The sequence below is a fragment of the Leptodactylus fuscus genome, chromosome 1 (assembly GCF_031893055.1).
Source record: "Leptodactylus fuscus isolate aLepFus1 chromosome 1, aLepFus1.hap2, whole genome shotgun sequence".
Lineage (NCBI taxonomy): Eukaryota > Metazoa > Chordata > Amphibia > Anura > Leptodactylidae > Leptodactylus > Leptodactylus fuscus.
Genome location: NC_134265.1, coordinates 90,871,955 through 90,894,973, shown reverse-complemented (window position 1 = coordinate 90,894,973; position 23,019 = coordinate 90,871,955). Strand labels below are relative to the sequence as shown.

Below are 23,019 nucleotides of genomic sequence, written 5' to 3'. Positions count from 1 at the left end.
GTCACGGCAAATATTGATCTGATTTAGATTTCTCGTTTGTTCATTAATTTTACATTTTGTTATATTGACAAAAATATACTATTAACTCTTCTATTTGTGAAAGTATGCTTGCAATGCAGCTTTTCCCACCACCACCAAACCTGCCTAAAACTTTTGCACAACAATATGTGTACTTTTGGAAAAATGAATAACCCAGTAAAGATCAATTTATTACATTCTAAAATTCAGTGTAAAGGCAAATACAGGAGCAACTTGAAAACCCAGAGAAGGTGTGAACTTTCTGTTATACTTTATCTGTGTAATCTTCACTTCTGGTTTTGGCTTACAAACAATGATGCAAAATACTGATGTGTGAATAAGGCCCGAGAAGCATCATCTCTCACAAGAAAGTCAGCCATCTTTATGCCAGACTTTCCATCATCTATAATAATGGACTCTTTTGTGTGCAGCAAATGTGTTTTCTAGAAGCTCGTCACCAAAATACAGAAAAACAAGCTTAACAGAGGTCAAATACAAGACATAAAACAACTTGACACTGGGAAGTGAAGAGACACACATAACATATATTCATGAAACATAGTTTATTAGTTTGTCTGGTTCTGTGACCAAAAGATTCTACAATCAAGCAGGTGGTCTGGGAACTAAACAGCAGGTACATGAAGGTGGTCTGTGAACTGCATGGTGTGAAAATGGGGGTCACACTAATCCATTCAATACATGGCCTCGTCTTGGTCATATGAAAAAGGCATTTAATGGGCATGGATAAGATTACTCAGCCGTGAAAAAACAGAGAAATTTTTCACGTCTGAGTGCAGACCTAAGGTTAACAGTCTATGGAGAGATCTGTAAACTTGGCCCAAGAAGTAGCAAATTCTAGTTTTTCTTGGATAATTCACACAGAGCATTAAAACAACGATTGTGTGAATAGATCAGTTAAAGTCTATGGGGATGTGCTGGACATTACATGGTGAACCATGTTGTGTGAATGAGCCTCAAGACATAGCATATTAAATACAATAGAGATTGGGGTGCCATATATCAGCAAACTGACCCACTTTCTACAATATAAGCAGAAATGTAAAACAGGCATTTAGGGAATAACTTGTGGATGTGCAATAAAGGATTAAAGTTGGAATACCCCTTTAAGAGGTTCCCAAGGAAAAGCTTAATTATTAGTAAACCTTGAAAAGGATGTTCCACTATAGACATGCATACGCTATCCACAGGACACTCCCTGCTATCACAAGAACAGGGACATCCAAGTTCTATTCAGTGCTCCATGTGCATGACCACACCATTCACAGGGAGCGCTTAGGGAAGGTTTCGGCAGCCATTCTCATTAACAGTGGGGGCCCTAATGACCAGACACCAGGATCCCGTGGATAGGAGGTAAATGCATACTATGGGAAAATCCCTTTCAGAGTAACTTGTATCCACCATCGTTCTTAAATATTTAATCTTATCTAACAGTGTTAGAATAGTTTCTCCAGACTTGTTCCTTCCTAACTATAGTGCATGGGTCTTTCTCCAATACACAAGATCCCTCCATAGGATACGGTGTACATAGGCTGTGGATTATGGTAGTTGTTCCAATAGAAATCACAGCAAATGAGCTAGCAATAGTGATTGAGATCACAAGTTGCAGTCACAAAGTGAATACATGTTGCAAAAAGTGATATTGTAGAGGGTTAACATAATATAAGCAGATTTATTACTCCTGGAGTACGCCAAAGATCCATCATCTGACATGTTCTCTAACTTGGTTCTTAGTGACAGTATTATTTATTTTATCATATATCAATAGTGCTGGTGAAGGGAACAAACTTTGCAATATACTTTACTAAAGCACTGTATGTGTGTCAGTATTTCTCTTGTCTATACTTCTTATCCGATTCATTCTGTCCTACTCTGTATACAATCAGTCTCAGTTTATAAATGGGCCCTATGTAGGGGAGGATAAGAGGGAGAAAGACATATATAGGCCTGTCTACAGAAGTAAATGAGGCATTTCTGTCAGGAGAAGACTCTATAGCAGGGGTGCCCAATACGTCGATCGCGATCTACTGGTAGATCGCAAAGGACGTATGGGTCGATCGCGGGATGCAGGGATCCCCGCTGTCTGCTTCTTCACAGGGCAGGCTGAGAGTCATCTCCGGACACTGGCAGGCTGAGGCTGCGGCAGCCCCCGCCTGCCAGTGTCCAGAGATAACTCCATGCCTGCGCTGTGAAGAAGCAGACAGCGGGGATCCCTGGGCAGCCACAGAACGCCGCTGTCTCCTGCTGTCACGATCTGCCTGGTCCCGCCCACATGTCCGACCCCGCCACAGACACGCCCCGCCCCGCCCACTGGCCCACCCACAGGCCTGTCCCGGCCCCGCCCTAGTAGATCTTTTGCCTTGGGCAGCTAATAAAGTAGCTCACACGCTGAAAAAGTGTGAGCATCCCTGCTCTATAGTAACTCCTGATAACCCGGCTGTGTTGTGTGAGCTCACACTATACATTGCTGATGTCTTTTTCTGCTTAAGACTCTCATTTCCCTCCCCTCTCCATAAAGTTCTACTGTACAGATTTGATCAGTGACAAAAGAAGGCAAATAAGTAAAGAAACAAGAATTTTTCTTATGTAACCTATATTACAAAGTTTGTTCTCTTCACCCAAACTATAGACTTAGGAAAAACTAAATAAATTCTGGTTTAGTTATGCTTTAAGGTGCTTGGACCCAGAAAGTCAGTATGATAAGGCATTGAAGTGGAGTTTCCTCACCACAAAGTGTGCGCTGATGTTCAGTGTGATACTATACAGAGTATACAGCATTGGTGGACAGCAATGGAATGTATTACAAGTGACATTGACAAACAAAAATAGAACATTATTAGAATAAAATCTGGTGTTTACCTGTACCTTCAATGTCTCCCCTTGCAGGGAGCTGTCACTGTCATCACTCTCATCAGGTTTGATTAAGACAGTATTACTAAGTAGGTGATTTTGTACAGCCATCAGATAGCGCAGGCATGGTGAGGCAACCTTAAAACACACAAAAGCATTTTAAAATTGTGAACATTACAAGATCTAATCCTTCACAGCTGCATAAACCTATGCAGCAAACTGCAAAAACCGGTTTGTCTTATATATTTAACGGGATTTTAGCATTTAAATTAGTTAAAACCAATGCAAAACATGCAGCAAAAGTTTTACCAATGGAGGTAATTATTTGGCAATACATAAAATCCTCAAATAGTCTTCTCCTGTAGCTCATTTGATAGAAAACATGTGTCAGGTGATTTCTACTGTATTCTCTGATCAGAATATGACAGAAAGAGAGAAAGGGAACTTTGTGACATATGTAATTTTAAACCAGAATTTCTGGGGGGAAAAAACAAAACAAACAAACAAACAAAAAAAAACACAAACAGGAATAAATCACAATAAGGATGGGTTCACACCTGCGCCGGGCTCCGCTTTGCAGGTTTCCGTCTTCTGCCCGAGAAACTGGACAGGAGACGAAAACCTGGCATTCAGTTTTCAAACCCTCTCCGTGGCAAAACTGTTTTGTTTTTTTTTATTATTTATTTTAACCAGACACAAAGTCGGACATGCAGGATTTTGTGTCCGGTTAAAAAAAACAAACAAAACAAATAAAACAAAAACACAACCGGTTTCACCGCAGAGGCCACACTGATGCTGGGTTTCCGTCTTCTGTCCAGTTTCTTAGGCACAACACGGAAACCCACGAAGCAGATACTGGGCACGGGTGTGAACCTGCCCTTAGACTCATAGGAGACACAGTGAGACTCTTCCACCAATGCAGGCAGCAGGACTGCCTTCTGTGTACACACAATGATACTGAGATAGCTATCTGTCACTGTGTGTCCAGAGTAAACAGAACTGTTTGCCTATGAATTTGGTCAGGATTTACTCTACATTTTACCCATAAATCCTGCCCCGAATCCTATAAACCTATACATTAGTATTGTGAAATCTGGTTCTTTTTGGAAATTAGCTCAATATGATCTGATCAATTTCATTTAAAAGATTAGTCAACTTAGTTCATTATTACTCTGGCCCTGGGATACTGCTGAGAACAGAGATCTAGCCTAGAGATCGGCAATTAATTATAAAATAACTGAACGTCCGCTCAATTAACACATATGAACTTGCTCACAGCGATTATTTCAATTACTTTGTATCCATGCCAACCTGTCTCACACTGCCATTGGCTAAAGAATACATCACTAACTGAATGTTATCCAATCAGGTTTGCTGATATGTAGGGGTTGTGGTATGTAAAAAGGGGAGTGTCCTAAAATAATTGCAATCAAAATAAAATGTTCAATTAATTGTGATTTTGGTCATAATTGCCCAGTCCTAATCTAGCCTGTTATACAGTCCTTAGATAAGTTATAGTTCTGTTAAAATGATCAGATCAATATCCCTGATCATTATTAATTAGAGACGAGCGCGTACTATTCGAAACTCCCTGCCGGCAAAGTCTGCGTGTCGGCCACTTCCATTCGTTCCTATGGGTGTGTGCTATTCAAAACGGCCATTTCGAATAGTACTCGGTCATCTCTATTATTAATGTTTTAAAAGGGCAATTATTTCTACCACAAAGAAGCAGCGCCATGTTGAATTCTGCAAAATATTATTTTCACTGACAGTCTTACAACCTGGAATAGTTGTCTAGCAGTAGACAGACAGTATAGTAAATCATGGATTAATACGAACAAGGTGAAGTAAACAGAATGTGTCATATGAATTGAGAACGAACTTAACTGAATGAACTACTGAACTAATACGCTAGCAGAACAAAAGTCTAGTTCATTCAGATGTATATGACAGCGTGCATCAGTGACAGCTACGGTAGACTCATGGGGAATGTCTATGAGAGAGCAGCAGCACCTAGAATATTTAGCACAGTGTAGACTGGATCTCTAGATTAACAAGAAGTTGATTTTATAGGCAAGTTGCATGAAGCCACACACACACACACACACACACACACAGATTCTCCTTCACTCACACAAATTTCTCTACTATACTTTTTTTAGCATTAGGAACTAAAAAGCAAGTGATAGTGTAACAATGAGTGAGTCTGCAGGATCAGCTGCTGTGTTGTATCACTCCCCCCTTCCACTTGCTCATGATGAACTAATCTTTACCAGAAATGTGAACTAGATGAGTTAGTTCACTATGAAGATGAGCTCACTCATAGTTCATAATCTGCCAATCACTATTATACATCAGAAAGCTCAGCTTCTTCTGTCTAGGTTATAGGCTGTTTTTAGATAAGGCCGATAAATCACTGCAGGTTAGTTCTCAGGTCTTGGTGTTTGAAAGAACTCTAGTTTACATCCAAAGCAGAAAAAAGCAACAACAAAGAAATACAATGTACAGAGCAAGATGTTATGTAGTGGGGCAGTGGTCTTACAGGCACGGTTGATAAGAGTCTTTGGAATTCTTCTTTAGACACAGTTTGGCACTTGGTGATCAGAACACAAGATTCACGAACAACAATCTTCAAAATATAGTGCAATAGTTCATCATTTAACCTAAAAGAAAGAAAAATCAGAAGACCATTTCCTAACACAGCTACTCAAGTTTTTTATGCAGGCATAAATGTGATGCATTTTCAGCACACAACCTTTTATAGTGATAAAGATGCCACAGATTGTTCTTTCTGTGCTCTATTTGCCACTTTGTATAAAATTGGGTGGGTGAAGGGCACGGTAGAGACCAAGGGCGGTTCGGACAGGGATGTCTCGGCCAAATAAATTTACTATAAACGGATCCCACTATAGTTAATAGTGTCTGTTTCAGTATTTGGCAAGAACAATGGCTAGGCAAAGATAAAAACTATAATGCTACGACTCCATTGTACACAAGAACCACAGTCTTATTTCAATCTGACTGTAACGCTACTAGTTACCCCTTAGTTACTTATGATGGTAAAAGCTGTACAAAACTTACCTGTAATGTTCATCTTCATCACTCCCAAACCTGTTATTCTGAAGCTGTTCAGTCAAGTTTGTCAAAATAACATCTCGGAGCTGGGAAAGCCCACAATTCCGGTCACCTGTCAAATCAATCCCATATCATCATATTAAAAGGACAGGCATTTCCCTTTTATTTTTTAAAGGGTTTATCAATCTTTCAAAAATTGACAGTCTATCTTTAATATAGGCCATCAATATTAATCTGGTGTTGGTCCAACTGTCGGGATCCCCACAGATCAGCTATTTCTTGGATGGTACAGCTCCTAGCATTGCTCACATGCCATACTTTTAGCGACAGGGGTTATAGATACTATAATGGTGTCCCGTAGTCTTGGCAGGAACACCGCTGCAGTACTCTATACCCCGACATCTAAAAGTATGGCAAGCGAGCAGAAACGCTGGGAACCGCACACTCTGGGCTTATTGACTTTGCTGCAGCCACTGGTCAAACCGACAACAATGAGTAAGATATGTGATGACGTTGTAAGACCTCAAATGATTGTGGCATATTTGATCTTGCTCAAGGGATTGCTTTTGTTGGTCACAGAGCCTACTTTATGACAGTTCCACAAAATGAATACCACAACAGTGAACGTCCATAAAATGGAGCAAGCAAGAGACATTTTTAACAGCAGTATACATGAGGCATGAGTAGATAAGACAGTCACCCGTAGCCAAATTAAATTCAGAGATGCAGCTTTTCTTTTCCCTAGCCCAGGAGACAATCTCACTGTAAGAGGACAGCATCCTCATGTCTGGCAGAGGAAATCTATTATCTTTCACAACCAATAAAATATTACAATCTAGATAAATGCTGTAAGATTGATCGTGCTATTTAAAAGCATCTTACCTTCTGTTAATATCAGCTTGAGTAAGTTATTGATTTCCATCTCTCCTGGGTTTAAGATGTTTAAGCCAAAGCTGCAGTACAAAAAATAAAAATTCAAGGTCAAAATGAACTATCATCAAAGGACATCCATTAATTGAGACGTACACTGCAGCCGTATAATGTGCCAGCATGGGTGGAAATTAGGATAGTAAATCTGTCACTAGTAGTCATTTATACTGTGCAGTGTGTACGGACATAATAGGCTCCCCAGACTAGAGAAGGATTGTTTGCATTGCTCACAGACTTATAGTATAGAATTCTGTCTATTACATATCCTGGTTACTGATTCCCTGCAGGTCTGATTATTGAACTGGGCAGAAACATTGGACGCTGTCAGGACCGATAGCACTACTCTTTTTCCCTGTCATGGCTGCATCTGTAATATCTTCTGTTATGTCATGTAGCGAACATCAACATGCTAGACATAGTGGAAACAAGAAAGTAAATGTGGACGATTTAGTAACCAAAATGTGGCAGTATTCTGATATAAATTGCACTTTTTTTAAATTTAAAAAAGAAAAAAGGCATAAACGTCTTGCGCCGCATTTAGTTTTAGACACTTTTCATCTGGTCTAATATCGGCATGGCAGGAGTTGGGCATGGCTTGCCATAAGAGGGGGCAGGCTTTGGATACAGAAAAACACTCTGCTGCAAGGTCAGCAAACTCACACAGAGTTGTTTGGCTCAGGAATTTGGTCAGGAAACTGACTCAAATTCCTCCTCCTAAAAACGCCTCATCATAGGAGCCAAACAACTCCGTGTGAACGCAGCCTTAATAGGTGGTACAAACCTGGGGTAGATAGATGCTGAAACTTATCAATCCAGAATGAGCCACTGTGATAAATCCAGACTGCACTGTCTCTGTACTAAGCACAATTAGAAATCTGCTCCAATGTTTCTGATTCTTAAGCCACAGGTAAGATTTAGAAATGTTGGTACATCCAGGAGGATAATGACTTGAACATAGATTATATTCCAATTCATCTTTGTAAATAAAAGAACTATTCACTGACAGAAAGCAGCCCTAGGTAATGTAAAGATAGGACCAGGAGCTCACCTTACTAAAATTCTGGAAGGGACTCTTCCACATGAACGGAGTATGGAGGGAGACTTGTATCACATGACCTTAGAACATCTATTCTATATCATAGATCATTATTAGCTGGGGCTGCAGTGGTGCATTCCCTAGTATTGGTATTTTCTAGTTATCACTCTTCTAGCTGCAATTTTCATAAAAGCACAGCAAAAATATATACATTTTTTTTGCAGAGACCAAGGTGAAAAAAATGAAATCTAACCACAAACAATCCAGAAAACGTGAACTCAACCACGTAAGACTTAAGGCAAGTCGCAAAACAAACTGAATAGACCGTTTTCATATGGACTGTAGTTACTAGGTCAGGAGGTCAAGACTGTGCCTATGTAAGGTGAATTGTCCAGTATTTTTTATTATAAAAGAATTTATAAACCAAAAAAACTTACATATGTTGAGCTAAATAACGTTTCTATTTTATTTAAAAAAAAAAAAAAAAAAGGTTCATTAAGGTGAAAAGATATACACACAGATAGTACTGTGGGTTGTCCCCTAGATATGTGATAAGTGTCTGATCATTGGGAATATCACTAATGGGACCCTCATTCATCTATTTCCATCATATTGTACAAAAAAGTAGCATGCATGCATGGCTGTCGCTCCAAATGGGGAACACAGGACCCCAAGTTTTTATGGCTGGTGTATACTGGAATGTATGTAAATGAAGCTCACATTACTTACCTAATAGCCAAGCAAACCTCCTTTTGGATTTCAGGGCAGATTTGGTCCTTTGGTGCCATAAGAAGCTGCCACAGCAACAAGCCAGCCCTTCGGATAGTATCTCTGTTCCTCTCAGTTTGAGGGTTAAGGAAAAATTTGAACACCACCTGCAAATACAGCATTGTTCTGCTTTAATAGCCAGTCACCATAGTATTTAGTCTATAACCATCACCAATTCTGTAGATAAGCTTCAGCCACTTTTTTATAGTCAGGCTCTAAAACAAATACAAAATGACCCCACAAATAAGTTTTTAGAAGTTTTCACTTTCACAGCTCATTGTGGAATCTCTCTTGTCAGACACCGATGCTGAGGAATAGAATTCTCCTCACCCTACAGTTTCCCACAGATGCTCTACTTTTCCTCTACACTCATATACAGCATTTATGGTTTTTCTTTCCCTTTCCGACCTCCGTGTGTGCTTTGCTCCTTATGTACAGCCTACGTTCACAACTGCGCCGGAGTCTCAGTCTTTGATTCCGCCGAAAATCCGCCATTTCCAGTTTTTAAAATTGAAGGACTCCATTATAGTCACTGGTGACCACCAGGCTTTGTGTGTCACTGCTGTTTCAGCTTTCTACTTTTATGTTGTTCTGGTCCACAGATGGACCTGAACAATGGAAATGCAATGCTAGTGTGAACCTAGCAATAACTTGTATTTCTCTCTCCACACTCTGATACAAATTCATCCTCCTCCATGCTACTTCCTATACCACTTAGAGAAAGGAAATGCAGAGAAAGCAGACACAGCCTGGAGCAGTGTGGCATCAGATTCAGTTCAGATTTTGCAGGGCATGTACGTAAAAGAGGTACAAAAACTCTGCAGCAGCAAAAAAGTATGAAAAATGTATCAAGAACATTTAGGAATTAATTGAAGTACTAGAAAGCGTATAGTGCAGTGCCTGGTATGCAGGAAAGTGACGGCAGGCCAGAGACAGTGACTTGGTACCACTGACAAACTGTATGAATTTTTAGCATCAAATCTTAACATATAACCAGACTTCAGTAATGAGTTAGCTGCAAGCTTCACTCTAAAAACCCAAAAAGGCAGATTCACCAAGACTAGCATTTTTAAGGCAGGACTCCATATCTACTGGTGGAAGTTGCACTTCATTTATGAAGAGCTGGATGCCTCATCATACATCAGGAAAGTTGGCCTGGTATATTTTTCAGAAGTCTCTTACAGCAGTAAACTGGCCTAGATAAAAAAAAAAAAAATCTGTTGGCCCAGCCTACACCACTCTGCTTACCACCCCCTCTTACAGGAAAGAGGCTAGGGCAGCACAAAATTGAAAAAAAAGTCACAGATCTCTTAGCAAAAAGACACTTAGCAACTTTTTTTTTTTTTTTTTTAATTATGCCTTGTATACCAGGCATAAGTCTTCCCAAATGAGTAAAGTAAAATGTAATATACCTGAAACACCACAAGGATGCAGCGGATAATACATTTATCACCATTAACCATAGCTTTCTCCATGATATCACATATGCTGCTCAGATGATGGGATTCAATTGGATGTTGCTTCCCTAGGAAGGTTGTGATTGGTAAACTGTTGCTGTTGGCCAAGAGGTTGAGCTGATGAATGCACATGGCGCCCACATGATGAAGTAATTGGTTTATAACCTCATTTGTGGTTACGGCCTCTCCTGCAGAAAACAATAGCTGGCATTAGAAGAGTTTTTCTTGTTCCATTTAGTCAAATTACGAAAGTCGCATTAGAGAAAGATAGATTTACCTTTGGGGTCAGCAATGATGTGAGTGACTCCAAGTCTCTGACACACAACATGGAAAGCCTGGTTTCCTGGGTTACACCACTGGTCGATGTAGTCATTGGAGCAGGTCCAGATCATGTTATTCATTGTATCATAACAAGCACCTACAAAAACAAACACATGAAATGGAATTATTTTAATTTTCAGAAAACCTTCACAGAAGTTTCAGATCAAATGATCATATTTCTCTCAGAGGAAACATAAGCTGGCTCTAGAAATTACATTAATACAGTAATTCATCATTTGTAATGTGTTACCAGAGCCAACCAAAACCACTAACAAAGCCAATATAATTGAATGTAGCTTAATTTATACCAGTTCTAGGAAATAAATTATTAGGTTTAAGGATCCTTTAAGGGCATTGCCACATGCTGCGGTGCAGGCTGCACTGCAGGCAGGGCCGCCAGTGTCCTGAGTGTAAAATTTATTGATTGCTCTCTGTAACAAGTTACTGGCCCTGATGTTTTGCAGGTTACCACATTGCCGATCACATGCCATAGTCGGTAATCAATAAATCTTTCACTAAGCCAAAACACTAGCAGGCTGGTCTGGAGAGTGTCTGGTGTTACAGTGTGTGGTGATAGGGGAAACTTTATAACTCTTACCCAGTCCAGTCACTAGTGCCCCACGGCCCAGGGAGCTGCCAGCAGCATCAATGAGATCAGCCCTGTTTGTGAACTGTCCATCCGAAATGTTGAACACCAGACTGGAAGCCAGAACTGAAAGAAAGAATAGAGGCTAGAATGTAACTAAATTGCAACTTACCAGTAGTTATTGTAAGTAGTGATGGAGGAGTCTGGGTTTGGTGAATGCCCAGAGAACATTACCTCCCTGCCACTGAAGATCTGTAACATTTTGTGGAGGAGGAATAATGCCATGTGCTTTTTTCAGGGGTTGGCCTAGGTTTCTTAGTTCCAGTGAAGGGAAATATTAATGCTTTAGCATATCAAGACATTTGTGCAAAGCATTAACTTGTGCACAGTTAACTTTGTGAGAACAGTTTGGAAAAGGCTCTTTCTGTTCCAGAATGACTGCGCCCCATTGCAAAAAGAAAGGTCCATAAACCCAGGGTTTGGGTGAGCTTAGTATGGAACAACTTGACAGGCCCACACAGATCCCTGAACTCCGTCCTATTAAACACATTTGCAATTAACTGGAACAGAGATTGTGAGCCACATCCTTCATCCAACACTAGGGTCTGACCTGACAAATGCTCTTACATGGAGCTGTGGAGCTCCATATAATGCAGCACTGTGTGGGAACCATAAAATTAACAAAAAGGAGTGTGGAATAAGCAGAACACCAGAATGAATAACCTGGTCTGATAACATACTTTTCAGCGATGACAAGCCACTGGTTCCACCAAACAGAGATCTTGTAGCTGAACTTCCTGAGCCTCCTGGAGGTGGTACAATAAGAACCAGGTATGTTCCACATGTATACATTGGCGTCTTTCTTAACATTTTCAGAGGAAGGCCACAGCTTGTATTTGCAGCTGCAATATAGTAAAAGATAAATATATATATGTTATGTAACTGTTATTATTATTGTTTATTTATATAGCACCATTAATTCCATGGTGCTTTACATTTGGGGGTTACATACAATACACAAAATATACAGGTAGACATAATACTAACAGTGACCGACTGGCACAGTGGGGTAGAGGGCCCTGCCCGCAAGGGCTTACAACAGGCAAGATGATTTTTCTTGGATGGGTCTGTTTGCATCCACATCTGCATGGGGACTTCATTATTTATTACAGAAGTCACAATGCTGCACTGAATCCACCATACAACCAACAACAATAGGGCCTGACTGACCCTTAAAAAGGACCTTTCATGTCGTCAGGCACATGTGGTTTTATATACCGCTAGAAAGCAGACCGTGCACTGACCTCAATGCACTGTTGGCCTTCCCATTATGTGCCGCGGGGCTAGAGATATCTGTGCCGTTACCGATGTCTTCCCACTGTCAGAAGGGCATTTCTGACAGTCTAGCTGGACTGTGAGGAACACCTCTCTCCCACCCTGACAGTACTCATCCATAGCCCTGTACAGTCAGAGGGGGCCAGTACAGTCAGTATGGGGGAATTCCTCACAGTTACAACTTATAATGGGGAGTCGGTCGAGGTTCCAAGTTGGTGTCCATTTTTTCAAACTCTGACGGAAATTGTTATGGTAGCTACAATGTAAATGCGGACAGAGTAAGGGAGGTAAGAACTCTCTGCTGAATCCTGAATTCAACAGGAATTTTACATCCAAGCAATGCACACAAGCATGACATTTCGGTCCATTATTAAAAGACCTTCATCAAAAACAGATCTAGATAGACAGGAAGAACGAGGTAGTGCAGCACCAATGGCAATGCCACAGAGGCTGAAAGTCAAGGATGGGCGATATCAATCATATTTCAATAAATAGCATCATCCTTCAGAAATTTTTACTAGGTGAAAGTTTTTGACATACCCAAAATTTGTGGCTGGCTATTAGTAGGTTAATCCAAAACCAACACATTAGCTATCCATAAGGAGAAAATAGTAAAACACCAGGTTCTCGTGGTTGTAAACTAAACCGGGGCAGAATGTCTAAATAAAGTAGAACACAAAAACAAAACAAAAACCTACAAAACTAGGGGGTAATGGAAACATCCAAGAGAAGAAATTGTATAATCCAGCACCCATGAGGTGTGATCTAAAAGCTTAAAATGCATGCTGTACTCAAACATGTTAAAACAATAAAGGTAGGAAGTCTTCAAACACTTGCATGTTTGAAGCTGAAAAGTTCTTGTAAAAGAGTACATTTGACACGAAGTTCACACTAAATTCACTGCTTTACTCAAGGTCGAAACGTGTTCACTGAAGTTAAAATTTAACTTTGTTTCATAAAAGATTGGCTCCAAAACTAAATAAAACGATCATTGAAATAAAATGTGTGTTACGGCGGGTTCACACCTGCGCCCGATCTCCGCTTTCAGGTTTACGTCTTCTGCCCAAGAAACTGGACAGGAGGCGGAAAGCGGCAGTCAGTTTTCAAACCCATTTACCGTATTTTTCGGACTATAAGATGCACTGGACTATAAGACGCACCTAGGTTTTAGAGGAGGAAAATAGGGAAAAAAAATTTTGAAGCAAAAACTGGTAAAATATTTAATATATGGGAGTTGTAGTTTTGCAACAGCTGCAAGGCCACATTGACAGGTGACCCTGCAGCTGTACGGGGATGCATAGAGTGTTTTTTTTGCGGGGCCAGAAGTACTTTTTAGTTATACCATTTTGGGGGATATCTATTGCTTAGATCACCTTGTATTGAAAAAAAAAAAAGAGGAGGTGATTTACAACTTTTATTTATTTCATATTTTTAAAGCTTTTTTTTTTTTTTTTTTTTTTTTTTTTACTATTTTATTCCCCCCCGGGGGCTTGAACCTGCGGTCACTTGATCGCAAGTCCCATAGACGGCAATACAACTGTATTGCCGTCTATGGGACATTCTGTGTATTAGTATTACGGCTGGTCATAGACCCAGCCGCAATACTAATATATAGCAGTGACAGCCCCGGGAGCTTCATTAGGCTCCCGGCTGTCACCCGAACAGGTCGGCTCCTGCGATATCGCCACGCAGGAGCCGGCCTGCAACTTTACAGGTACGGGGCCGGTGGGGACCGGCCCCGGGGGAGATGAGGCCGCTGATACTGACCCGGCATCCGCTGTACTAGAGAGGCGGATGCCGGGGAGGGATAGACGCCGGGGCCTGAGACATCGCTACAATCCTCTCCCCTGCATGAAGCCAGTGGCGGGGGCACGGAGGAGCCCCTGCCGCTGCTGGCTTCATGCGGGGCAGAGGAGCGCAGCGATGTCGCAGGCCCCGGCACCTGTAATGGCGTCTATCACTTACCGGCTTCCGCCTCTCTATTACAGCGGATGCCGGGCGCCACCTTCAGACTATAAGACGCACCCTTCTTTTCCCCAAAAATTTTGGGGAAAAAAAGTGCGTCTTATAGTCCGAAAAATACGGTATGTGAATGGGTTTGCAAAGTGTCCACCTGTGAGCGTCTTCTGCTCTCCGCAGCAAAATAGTTTTTTTTTTTTTAACCAGACACAAAGTCGGACATACAGGACTCTGTGTCCGGTTGAAAAAAAAACAAAAAAACCCCCAAAACCCTGGTTTCGCCGTGGAGAGCAGAAGACGCTCACGGGCGTTCACCGGCGGACACTGAATACCGGGTTTCAGTCTCCTGTCAGCAGAAAACAGAAACCCACAAAGCGGAGACCAGGTGCAGATGTGAACCCGCCCTGAGTTAATAAAGGTGGTGTGGAGTAAATATTAGGTATTCCAAAATCACTTATATACAATATTATGGGTATCAAAATAACTGCCTCAACTAAGCCATCAGATGGGGTTGATAAAAAGGATATCGCCCCACTCCTCAAAAATCTATTTTATCCTCAAAGCGTTTCCCCAACTAGCACATCAGGAGGGATAGATGATTAAAGTTAGAGTAGGTCAGGATAGGTAGGGAAATAGATTTTTTTACGAGCATAAGCTAGATCAATGCTGGCATTCCTACTCCACAGAAAATAGATGGCCCAGTCCTACCTGAGTATATGTATCTGCTTTTAGGCAACAAACCCAGGTTTTCTGGCCTGGTTCAAACCCTAGGTCACATGATCAAAACCAGCACCTGGACCTCAAGTTGCTCTGCCGCCTCCCTCTGCTGCGTTTACTCCTAGTTACTTGTGCTATGGGGGCTAGCATTTATATGAGAAAACAGTGACTGTACACTCACCGGCCACTTTATTAGGTACACCTGTCCAACTGCTCGTTAACACTTAATTTCTAATCAGCCAATCACATGGCGGCAACTCAGTGCATTTAGGCATGTAGACATGGTCAAGACAATCTCCTGCAGTTCAAACTGAGCATCAGTATGGGGAAGAAAGGTGATTTGAGTGCCTTTGAACGTGGCATGGTTGTTGGTGCCAGAAGGGCTGGTCTGAGTATTTCAGAAACTGCTGATCTACTGGGATTTTCACGCACAACCATCTCTAGGGTTTACAGAGAATGGTCCGAAAAAGAAAAAACATCCAGTGAGCGGCAGTTCTGTGGGCGGAAATGCGTTGTTGATGCCAGAGGTCAGAGGAGAATGGCCAGACTGGTTCGAGCTGATAGAAAGGCAACAGTGACTCAAATAGCCACCTGTTACAACCAAGGTAGCCAGAAGAGCATCTCTGAACGCACAGTACGTCGAACTTTGAGGCAGATGGGCTACAGCAGCAGAAGACCACACCGGGTGCCACTCCTTTCAGCTAAGAACAGGAAACTGAGGCTACAATTTGCACAAGCTCATCGAAATTGGACAATTGAAGATTGGAAAAACGTTGCCTGGTCTGATGAGTCTCGATTTCTGCTGCGACATTCGGATGGTAGGGTCAGAATTTGGCGTCAACAACATGAAAGCATGGATCCATCCTGCCTTGTATCAACGGTTCAGGCTGGTGGTGGTGGTGGTGTCATGGTGTGGGGAATATTTTCTTGGCACTCTTTGGGCCCCTTGGTACCAATTGAGCATCGTTGCAACGCCAAAGCCTACCTGAGTATTGTTGCTGACCATGTCCATCCCTTTATGACCACAATGTACCCAACATCTGATGGCTACTTTCAGCAGGATAATGCGCCATGTCATAAAGCTGGAATCATCTCAGACTGGTTTCTTGAACATGACAATGAGTTCACTGTACTCCAATGGCCTCCACAGTCACCAGATCTCAATCCAATAGAGCATCTTTAGGATGTGGTGGAACGGGAGATTTGCATCATGGATGTGCAGCCGACAAATCTGCGGCAACTGTGTGATGCCATCATGTCAATATGGACCAAAATCTCTGAGGAATGCTTCCAGCACCTTGTTGAATCTATGCCACGAAGAATTGAGGCAGTTCTGAAGGCAAAAGGGGGTCCAACCCGTTACTAGCATGGTGTACCTAATAAAGTGGCCAGTGAGTGTATGTCTACAGCCCGACCATAGCACATACGAAGAACAATAAAATGAAATTTGTAAGAAGAACTGCATAAATTTCACAAATTTACCATTTATACCCTGATACTATGGGGAAGCATTTTAAGGAGAACTGTATACACGAGCTAGAGAATAAATAGAAACAGTAACAGATAGATGTTATATTTACATGCTAGTATACAAAATCTCAGAGACTCACCAGTTTGGTCCTCTTTTAGAGTGTTCGAGATTGTCGATCCCGTAAGGGCAGCCAGAGTTGCTGAAGGAGAAGCCCTATATCTGGACAATCTACTAAGCAGCATTTCATTGATACTCTTTGCAGACTCGCCCTCTTTTCTCATCAGTATGATCCGCTCATGAAGAGGCCTTGCTGTGTACACACCATTTTCAACCTAAGGAGTATATAGACACTTAGATTAAATAGTACTAACAAGTTGTATCAACTCTTTGGCCTGTTATGCCCGAACCATCACACAAGAAGAATTTTGATAGCGATCATTAAATAATAGTAATGGCATGCCTTCTACACCGATCTAGAAAAGAAACCAAAGTAACAGAATCTAGGCCATTACACTCGACATCACAGGCATTAAACAAACTAGGAACTTGACCCAATAAATACTGTGAAGAAGTGACATGGATGATGATGTATCTCACACGCGCGTGCGCACACACACACGCGCACACACACACACACACACACACACACACACACACACACACACACACACACACACACACACTATTATGATAAGGACTTGTAGAATCAGAATGCATTCATGAAGAATGACCAGGCAGTAAATGCACAGCTATGTAAAACTTTTGACCACAATTTTGCTCTCCCTCTCTATGGCTCCAATATATTTGGACCACTCATCTTTATAATATATCTTTACAATGATCAGAGCACAATTTTTCACATAGTGAACTCCATATTCTTTGCACAGCGAGTCACCTAAGGAGGTTTACACACAATAGCCATTTAGCACCAATCCAAATACAAAGTAAGAACCATCTTATCCCTAGATTCTCCACAATCACCAGTACAGGGAACCCAATCCTCTCAACCATGTGTGATGCTCTTTAACTTTATATTCGGGTATGTTCACATGGCAGAATTTGGTGCCAATTTTGAGGCAGATTTCGACTGTGCAGTGACTCTACTTCCTTTTAGTTTCGAAGGGAAGCAGAGATTGAAGCAAGACACTAAAAAACAATAAGTGACCTGCTTCCACTTGCAGCAGATTCCATGCAGACTCGGCTCCAGATCCATTCATTAGCAAGTAAAAGTCATGGCACAAAGTGGGTAGGAAGATGAGGTCAAAATCCTCCTCAAATTAATCTTCTATTTCTACCGTGTCAATGTACCCTAAATGCTGCTCGCTAAATGGGGATCCCCATTGCTGACAAATCGACAGGAGAACCACCCCACTTCTGGGAGTATCGCCTATCCTAAGAGCAAGGATCCAGGGACCTCCATAAACAGAGGTGGTGACAGAGATCTTTGTTTTTATAACTCCCATAGAAATAAATTAAGTTGTGCTTGTCAGTTTTTGAAATGCCAATACAAAACAAAAGGAGAGAGCTGTGTATGAATGCTTACCTCTCCATTCACTAAGGACACAGACAAGGGTCCCCAAACCCTCTTTCCTAAGATAGGTGCAGGTCCCAAAAGTGAGACTCACATCTATAAAACATTTATGGCATATCTTGTGGAGAAATAAAAATTCTGTATGAAGAAACTAGTTCGATGTCAGAGCTAAAATGCAATATCACCAAGCATCTTACATTTAACTCAAAGATGTCCATGAACACAGAGTGACCCTTTGGAGTCTTTTCATTCAGACTTGCTGGAGACCAAATCCAGTAAAAGTAAGATCCATCAGAACATAGGTGCACGGTTGTCATGTTACTCCCGACAGGGAAATGATTGGCTGGCATGGTGATTATCTGAGAGATCTGGAGAAAAAGGACAACAAATCTATCATTAGATGTTTAGGGTTATTCATAAATACAGGAAAATATACTAGTGATCATTGCAATTATTATTTTGCCTCATACTATATCATTTCTTCACCTACTCATACATCTCTTTGTAAACCCAAGATACAGTAGAGCTGTGTCAGCATTCTCCTTTAAGACGTATCTACTACAATGTAAGGAGACATAGAATAGTGTATTGTTACTTGCTCTTGTAAGGGTGGCTATTATTATACTGTGCTTTCTTATGTCAATACCCCGGGTGGTTCTTTAGCTGGCATATCAAATTGCTACATGGTTCAGCAAAAAGTTATTTTAATTTTAAACTGCTGAACCAACACAAGACTCAGCACTTTTGGGTTTAAAGGCAGAGCACAATGCAGATTATAGGAGGATCTTAAGAGGAGCTCGGTCAGAACGGCAACAGCAGCTTAGTCCAGGATGTTGCTTGTAAAGGGCTCTGACAAGAGAGAGTTACTATAAAGCCCATAAAGGATTTCTTCAAATACAGTTTTGCTTGGGAGGTAGGGTCATGTTTAGACAAGACAGAATTTGTATTCTAAATCTGCAACAAAATACAGTCCTACAGATTTCACTGTTTTACATCATTGTTATACATTTGTTTTTTTGTGAATTATTAGGCTTATAGAATTTAAAAATATTAATCTTTTAGTCTGTCTGGGGAACATTATTATATACAATTTTTAACACTATGTTTTCCCACTGTATATTGGGCTGCAATAGCAGCTAAATTAATAAAACAGTAAGCAAAGTATTATGTGGTGTAAACTTAAAAGTTACATCCTATCAACAGCTCCTCTCCAGGGGTTCCCATTTAAATGAATTGAATACACATTTCTGACCTGCTGCTCCACTCAAATTGGGGGCAAAACACCCTAGTTTTTCATGATTGGTGGGAATCCCTGTGGATCAGGGAAGCACCTGCCAAGAGCCAACATCCTGAGGTGGTGCCCCCTGGCATAAACTTGAGTGGCAGCATTTTATCTCTTTATTTTTTTATTCATTTATAAATTGTCCACTACATATTGATTTATTTTTGAAAATAAAAATTGTTATACTCACCTCTCCTGGCCATCTGGCAGTCCCCATGTGTACTCTTAGGGCCTCTTCCAGTCTCTGACTGGCATCACCTGAAGCCTGTACGTGGGCCTCACCAGTCACACGGGGGTGATGACATAATGATGCTTAATGGTTACATCATGACCATCTTTCACCAAGCATTTACATTGTATAATCTTATTTTCTTACACTTATAACCAGGTACAGACTAAAAGTCCAGTTTTCTCATAGATACCTGCAGTGTGTACTGATCAATTATCTGGAAAAGAAAATGAGGCTTGTTGTCATAAGATGCTGGTCGGTGAAGCAGCCTTCCACTTCCATAAGCTACCCAGCCAGCCTCCAGCTCCTCATTTCGACAGTAAACAAAACCCCTGAAAAAGAATTGAGCAGCATTTGTGACTAGCACTTCATCACATGAGTTGCCCCAAACCCTTGTACCCTTATAGCAATCCTAGTTGTTACAAGTAAATCCAATGAACAGTTCATTCAAAATAGCCATAAGGGGTCCTCAAGAGGAGAAGACAAAACATAGCATTACTCTGTATGAGTAAATAAGAATATGGAAGCCAGGGATCATTACATTTACTTTCATTCTCAATGCGAGATTGCATTTTTTTTCTTCATTTTAGTCATTTATTTTTTCTGGCCATTGACTCAGCAAGGAATAAGTTCTATGAATTTTCTCATTTACAGATCGCAGATAACAAAGACCTTAGGGCAACTACTTGTAATTCACCATCAGTTTTTGTAGTGTTTAGTGTCACATGACCTCAGTGTTTCTACAAAGTGGAATCATTTGTTGTCGGGTACTGCAGTCGTAAAATCATTCGCGTTAAACATCAGATCTGTCTAGGCTGCCGATCATGGCAGAGATGAAAAGATCTGAATTATCACTTTAACTCATGATACTGTTATCCAAGACCTTCACAGACAAACCATAAAGACAAGATGTTTATTAAACAATTCCCCAAAGTGTAGCCAGTAACACGCTTACCGTAAAGTGCCATGTAGTCCCGAACCAAGTTTACTCAAGCCTCTCCCTACTGAGTTAGTTGTATATAGGTATAGTCCATCTGATGCAAGACAGCGACCTAGGTCTGCATCTGTAATTCAAGAACAAGTTGAGGCGTACAGCATTTCATATAGCCTATGCACCCATTTAACAAACTACCCAGTTTATAAGATATAGGATACATTGGGTGGCTAACATTAAGCACAGAGGCAAGATAACCACTATCACACCCCTGTCCTCGGCTCCTTACCGTCACTGCAGGACCCTCATCACTAAATATCTTGGCCACAAGTAAAAGTGGACCCTCATCTAAGGCAAGGTCTAGGTAGTAGGCCATACTTAAAAAATGGAAGGCAGCTAATATTTGCATTTAGCTGTACAGTGGACCCCCAAAATAAATTCTACCGATGGGCCAAAAGTACCTATGTCTGCCGCTGATAATAAAGGTTAAATTTTTTGCTCATACAACCATCATCAGACCATCCAGTTATCCTATGAACTCTTGTGTAGGGTCGGTCGTGCCCCTGGGCGTTAGTGTATGAATGTCGCATTTCGTAATCTAGCTACTGCCCAGAGGCACGACCTATACTAAATAGTTCAGAGCACAGCAGGAAGGTCTGATAAAGATTGTATGAATAAAAACAACCTTTCCCATACAGATTATTCCCATAAGTTGAAAGAAAAAATTAACTTTTGTTTGCATATGACAGCATGGAGTTTCCTTGCTATATACTGACTGGTTTGATAACTAGAATGTCTAGTCAGAAAAACATTAAAAAAAAAAAAAATAAAAAATTGTACATGATTCTGTTTTTTCCCTTAGGAAAAAACAAAAACAAAAACAGAAAAAAAAAAATATACCACCTTTGTATAGACATACAGAAATCAATAGATTTATGTCTGTCCTTGGCAAACACACACAATCACCACAAAAGTGAATAAGCCCCAAAGGAAAAAAACAAAAACAAAAACCAAACTGTCAAACATAAATAATTCATGTAATTCCAGAACTGACCAAAACTATAAAAAAGTCAAGTCAATTTATTTCTAGTACACTTTTGAAGCCATTTCATCCTTTATTAAGAGATATTTTACCTTTGTTTTCATTGTTTGATCCACTGGTCCCATCAGGAGCTGGAAGCATATCCTCAAACCCCCAGGATACAATGTGCTTGCTTCCCAGTAAACAAGAGGGTGATCCCGGTCCTCCTTCCAGAAGCAGCAACCTTAGGAATAGGAGACACATAACAAGCTTAGGGAAGTCTCTGTCTGAGGTTTGCTGTATAAGTTGAAAATGAATAAACCAAGAAACAAAAAGAATGACACTAAGGAGAAGGTAAGCCATACTAGATACAAACATTTATAATTCATAGGAGCAGAACACATGCTGTGCTATGGTCGCACTATGCATGTACTTGGAATGATGCCTTTATTGCTAGAGTCTAGGAGGAGGATGCCAACATTAAAGAAAATAATCACTACTTGTCTTGGGCCAGTGAGACTTATGCAAAACGCATCAAACAGTAAAGTATGATTCTGGCTTCAAAGACGCAATGTAGATAAGAAGGCTGTTACTGTGGGGAGAACGCTACTGCAAAAAAGGATGAAAAGGAGTTGGTTTAACATCCAGGAATAAGTCCGTCCTATGGAAACAGCTTTATCACTGTATAATGAGAAAACTTAGAGCCTTTTCATACATTTTGCTTTTCAGTTATTCAATATTTTTTTTACATCGCTACTTGCTGTCAACAAGGTTAGACCTGTTAAAGTGTTGGCATATTGAAAGGGTAAAGCTATTACTTAATGATCATGCAGGTCTGACTTCTGGTTACCCCTACCAACACACAGAGAAAAAAGCCTCAGGATTGTGACCCTTTCGCTGTAGTGTTCAAGCAAGTGCAGCTAGCCTCGCACTTGGATAGAGCAGATCCCCCATACAGTAGGTGGCCAGAGCGCCACTGTGCAGGACTGTAAAGGTACTGCAAGGCTTTATTGGTGCTGTGCCCCTTCATCCTCAGGGTTGGTGGGGGTCAGGCTAGTTTCCCAGCATTATGGCATCGCTTTATGAGATGGGATAGCTAGTTAGCTCACATATCAGATCTGACACGTTACTACTACCACTACAGTATCTGCACCAAAAAAAAAAAAATAATTGAGGCCAACACTCAGATTTCTGCCATGTATGTACAGTTTGATATGCTTCAGATCCACAAAAAGATTAGCCCATATGCCATGGGTTTAATCTGTATAAAGTTAATCCAGAGGATTTTCTGTGTAGAATCCTTGGGAATCAGTAGTATGCACTACTGATTCCCATGTAAATCCCAGAGAACCCCTTTAAAGTGGGTGTCCTACCATAATTCACCCACATCATAGGCTGTAAGAGACTGAGCACTGGGGGTTCCATCATTCTTTAGAACAGGAGTCTTATACCTCCCCCCCAACACACACACACACACACTC

The 23,019-nt window shown here is 41.0% G+C and overlaps 1 protein-coding gene across 2 annotated transcripts in view; it reads right to left on the bottom strand.

The window, feature by feature from the left end:
* Positions 1-23,019, bottom strand: part of HECTD4 (HECT domain E3 ubiquitin protein ligase 4) — a 117,515-nt gene that overhangs the window by 64,632 nt on the left and 29,864 nt on the right. The window contains exons 4-17 of one of the 2 annotated variants that reach the window (XM_075273114.1): positions 21,652-21,782; positions 20,539-20,647; positions 19,777-19,915; positions 18,270-18,440; positions 16,681-16,873; positions 11,800-11,961; positions 11,072-11,185; positions 10,430-10,570; positions 10,108-10,340; positions 8,657-8,802; positions 6,844-6,914; positions 5,968-6,073; positions 5,429-5,549; positions 2,896-3,024 (exon numbers count right to left, since the gene is read on the bottom strand). In XM_075273114.1, coding sequence (XP_075129215.1) covers positions 2,896-3,024; positions 5,429-5,549; positions 5,968-6,073; positions 6,844-6,914; positions 8,657-8,802; positions 10,108-10,340; positions 10,430-10,570; positions 11,072-11,185; positions 11,800-11,961; positions 16,681-16,873; positions 18,270-18,440; positions 19,777-19,915; positions 20,539-20,647; positions 21,652-21,782 — 1,966 coding nt within the window. The remainder of the gene's footprint in view (positions 1-2,895; positions 3,025-5,428; positions 5,550-5,967; positions 6,074-6,843; positions 6,915-8,656; positions 8,803-10,107; positions 10,341-10,429; positions 10,571-11,071; positions 11,186-11,799; positions 11,962-16,680; positions 16,874-18,269; positions 18,441-19,776; positions 19,916-20,538; positions 20,648-21,651; positions 21,783-23,019) is intronic. The other variant, XM_075273122.1, reaches the window with a different exon arrangement.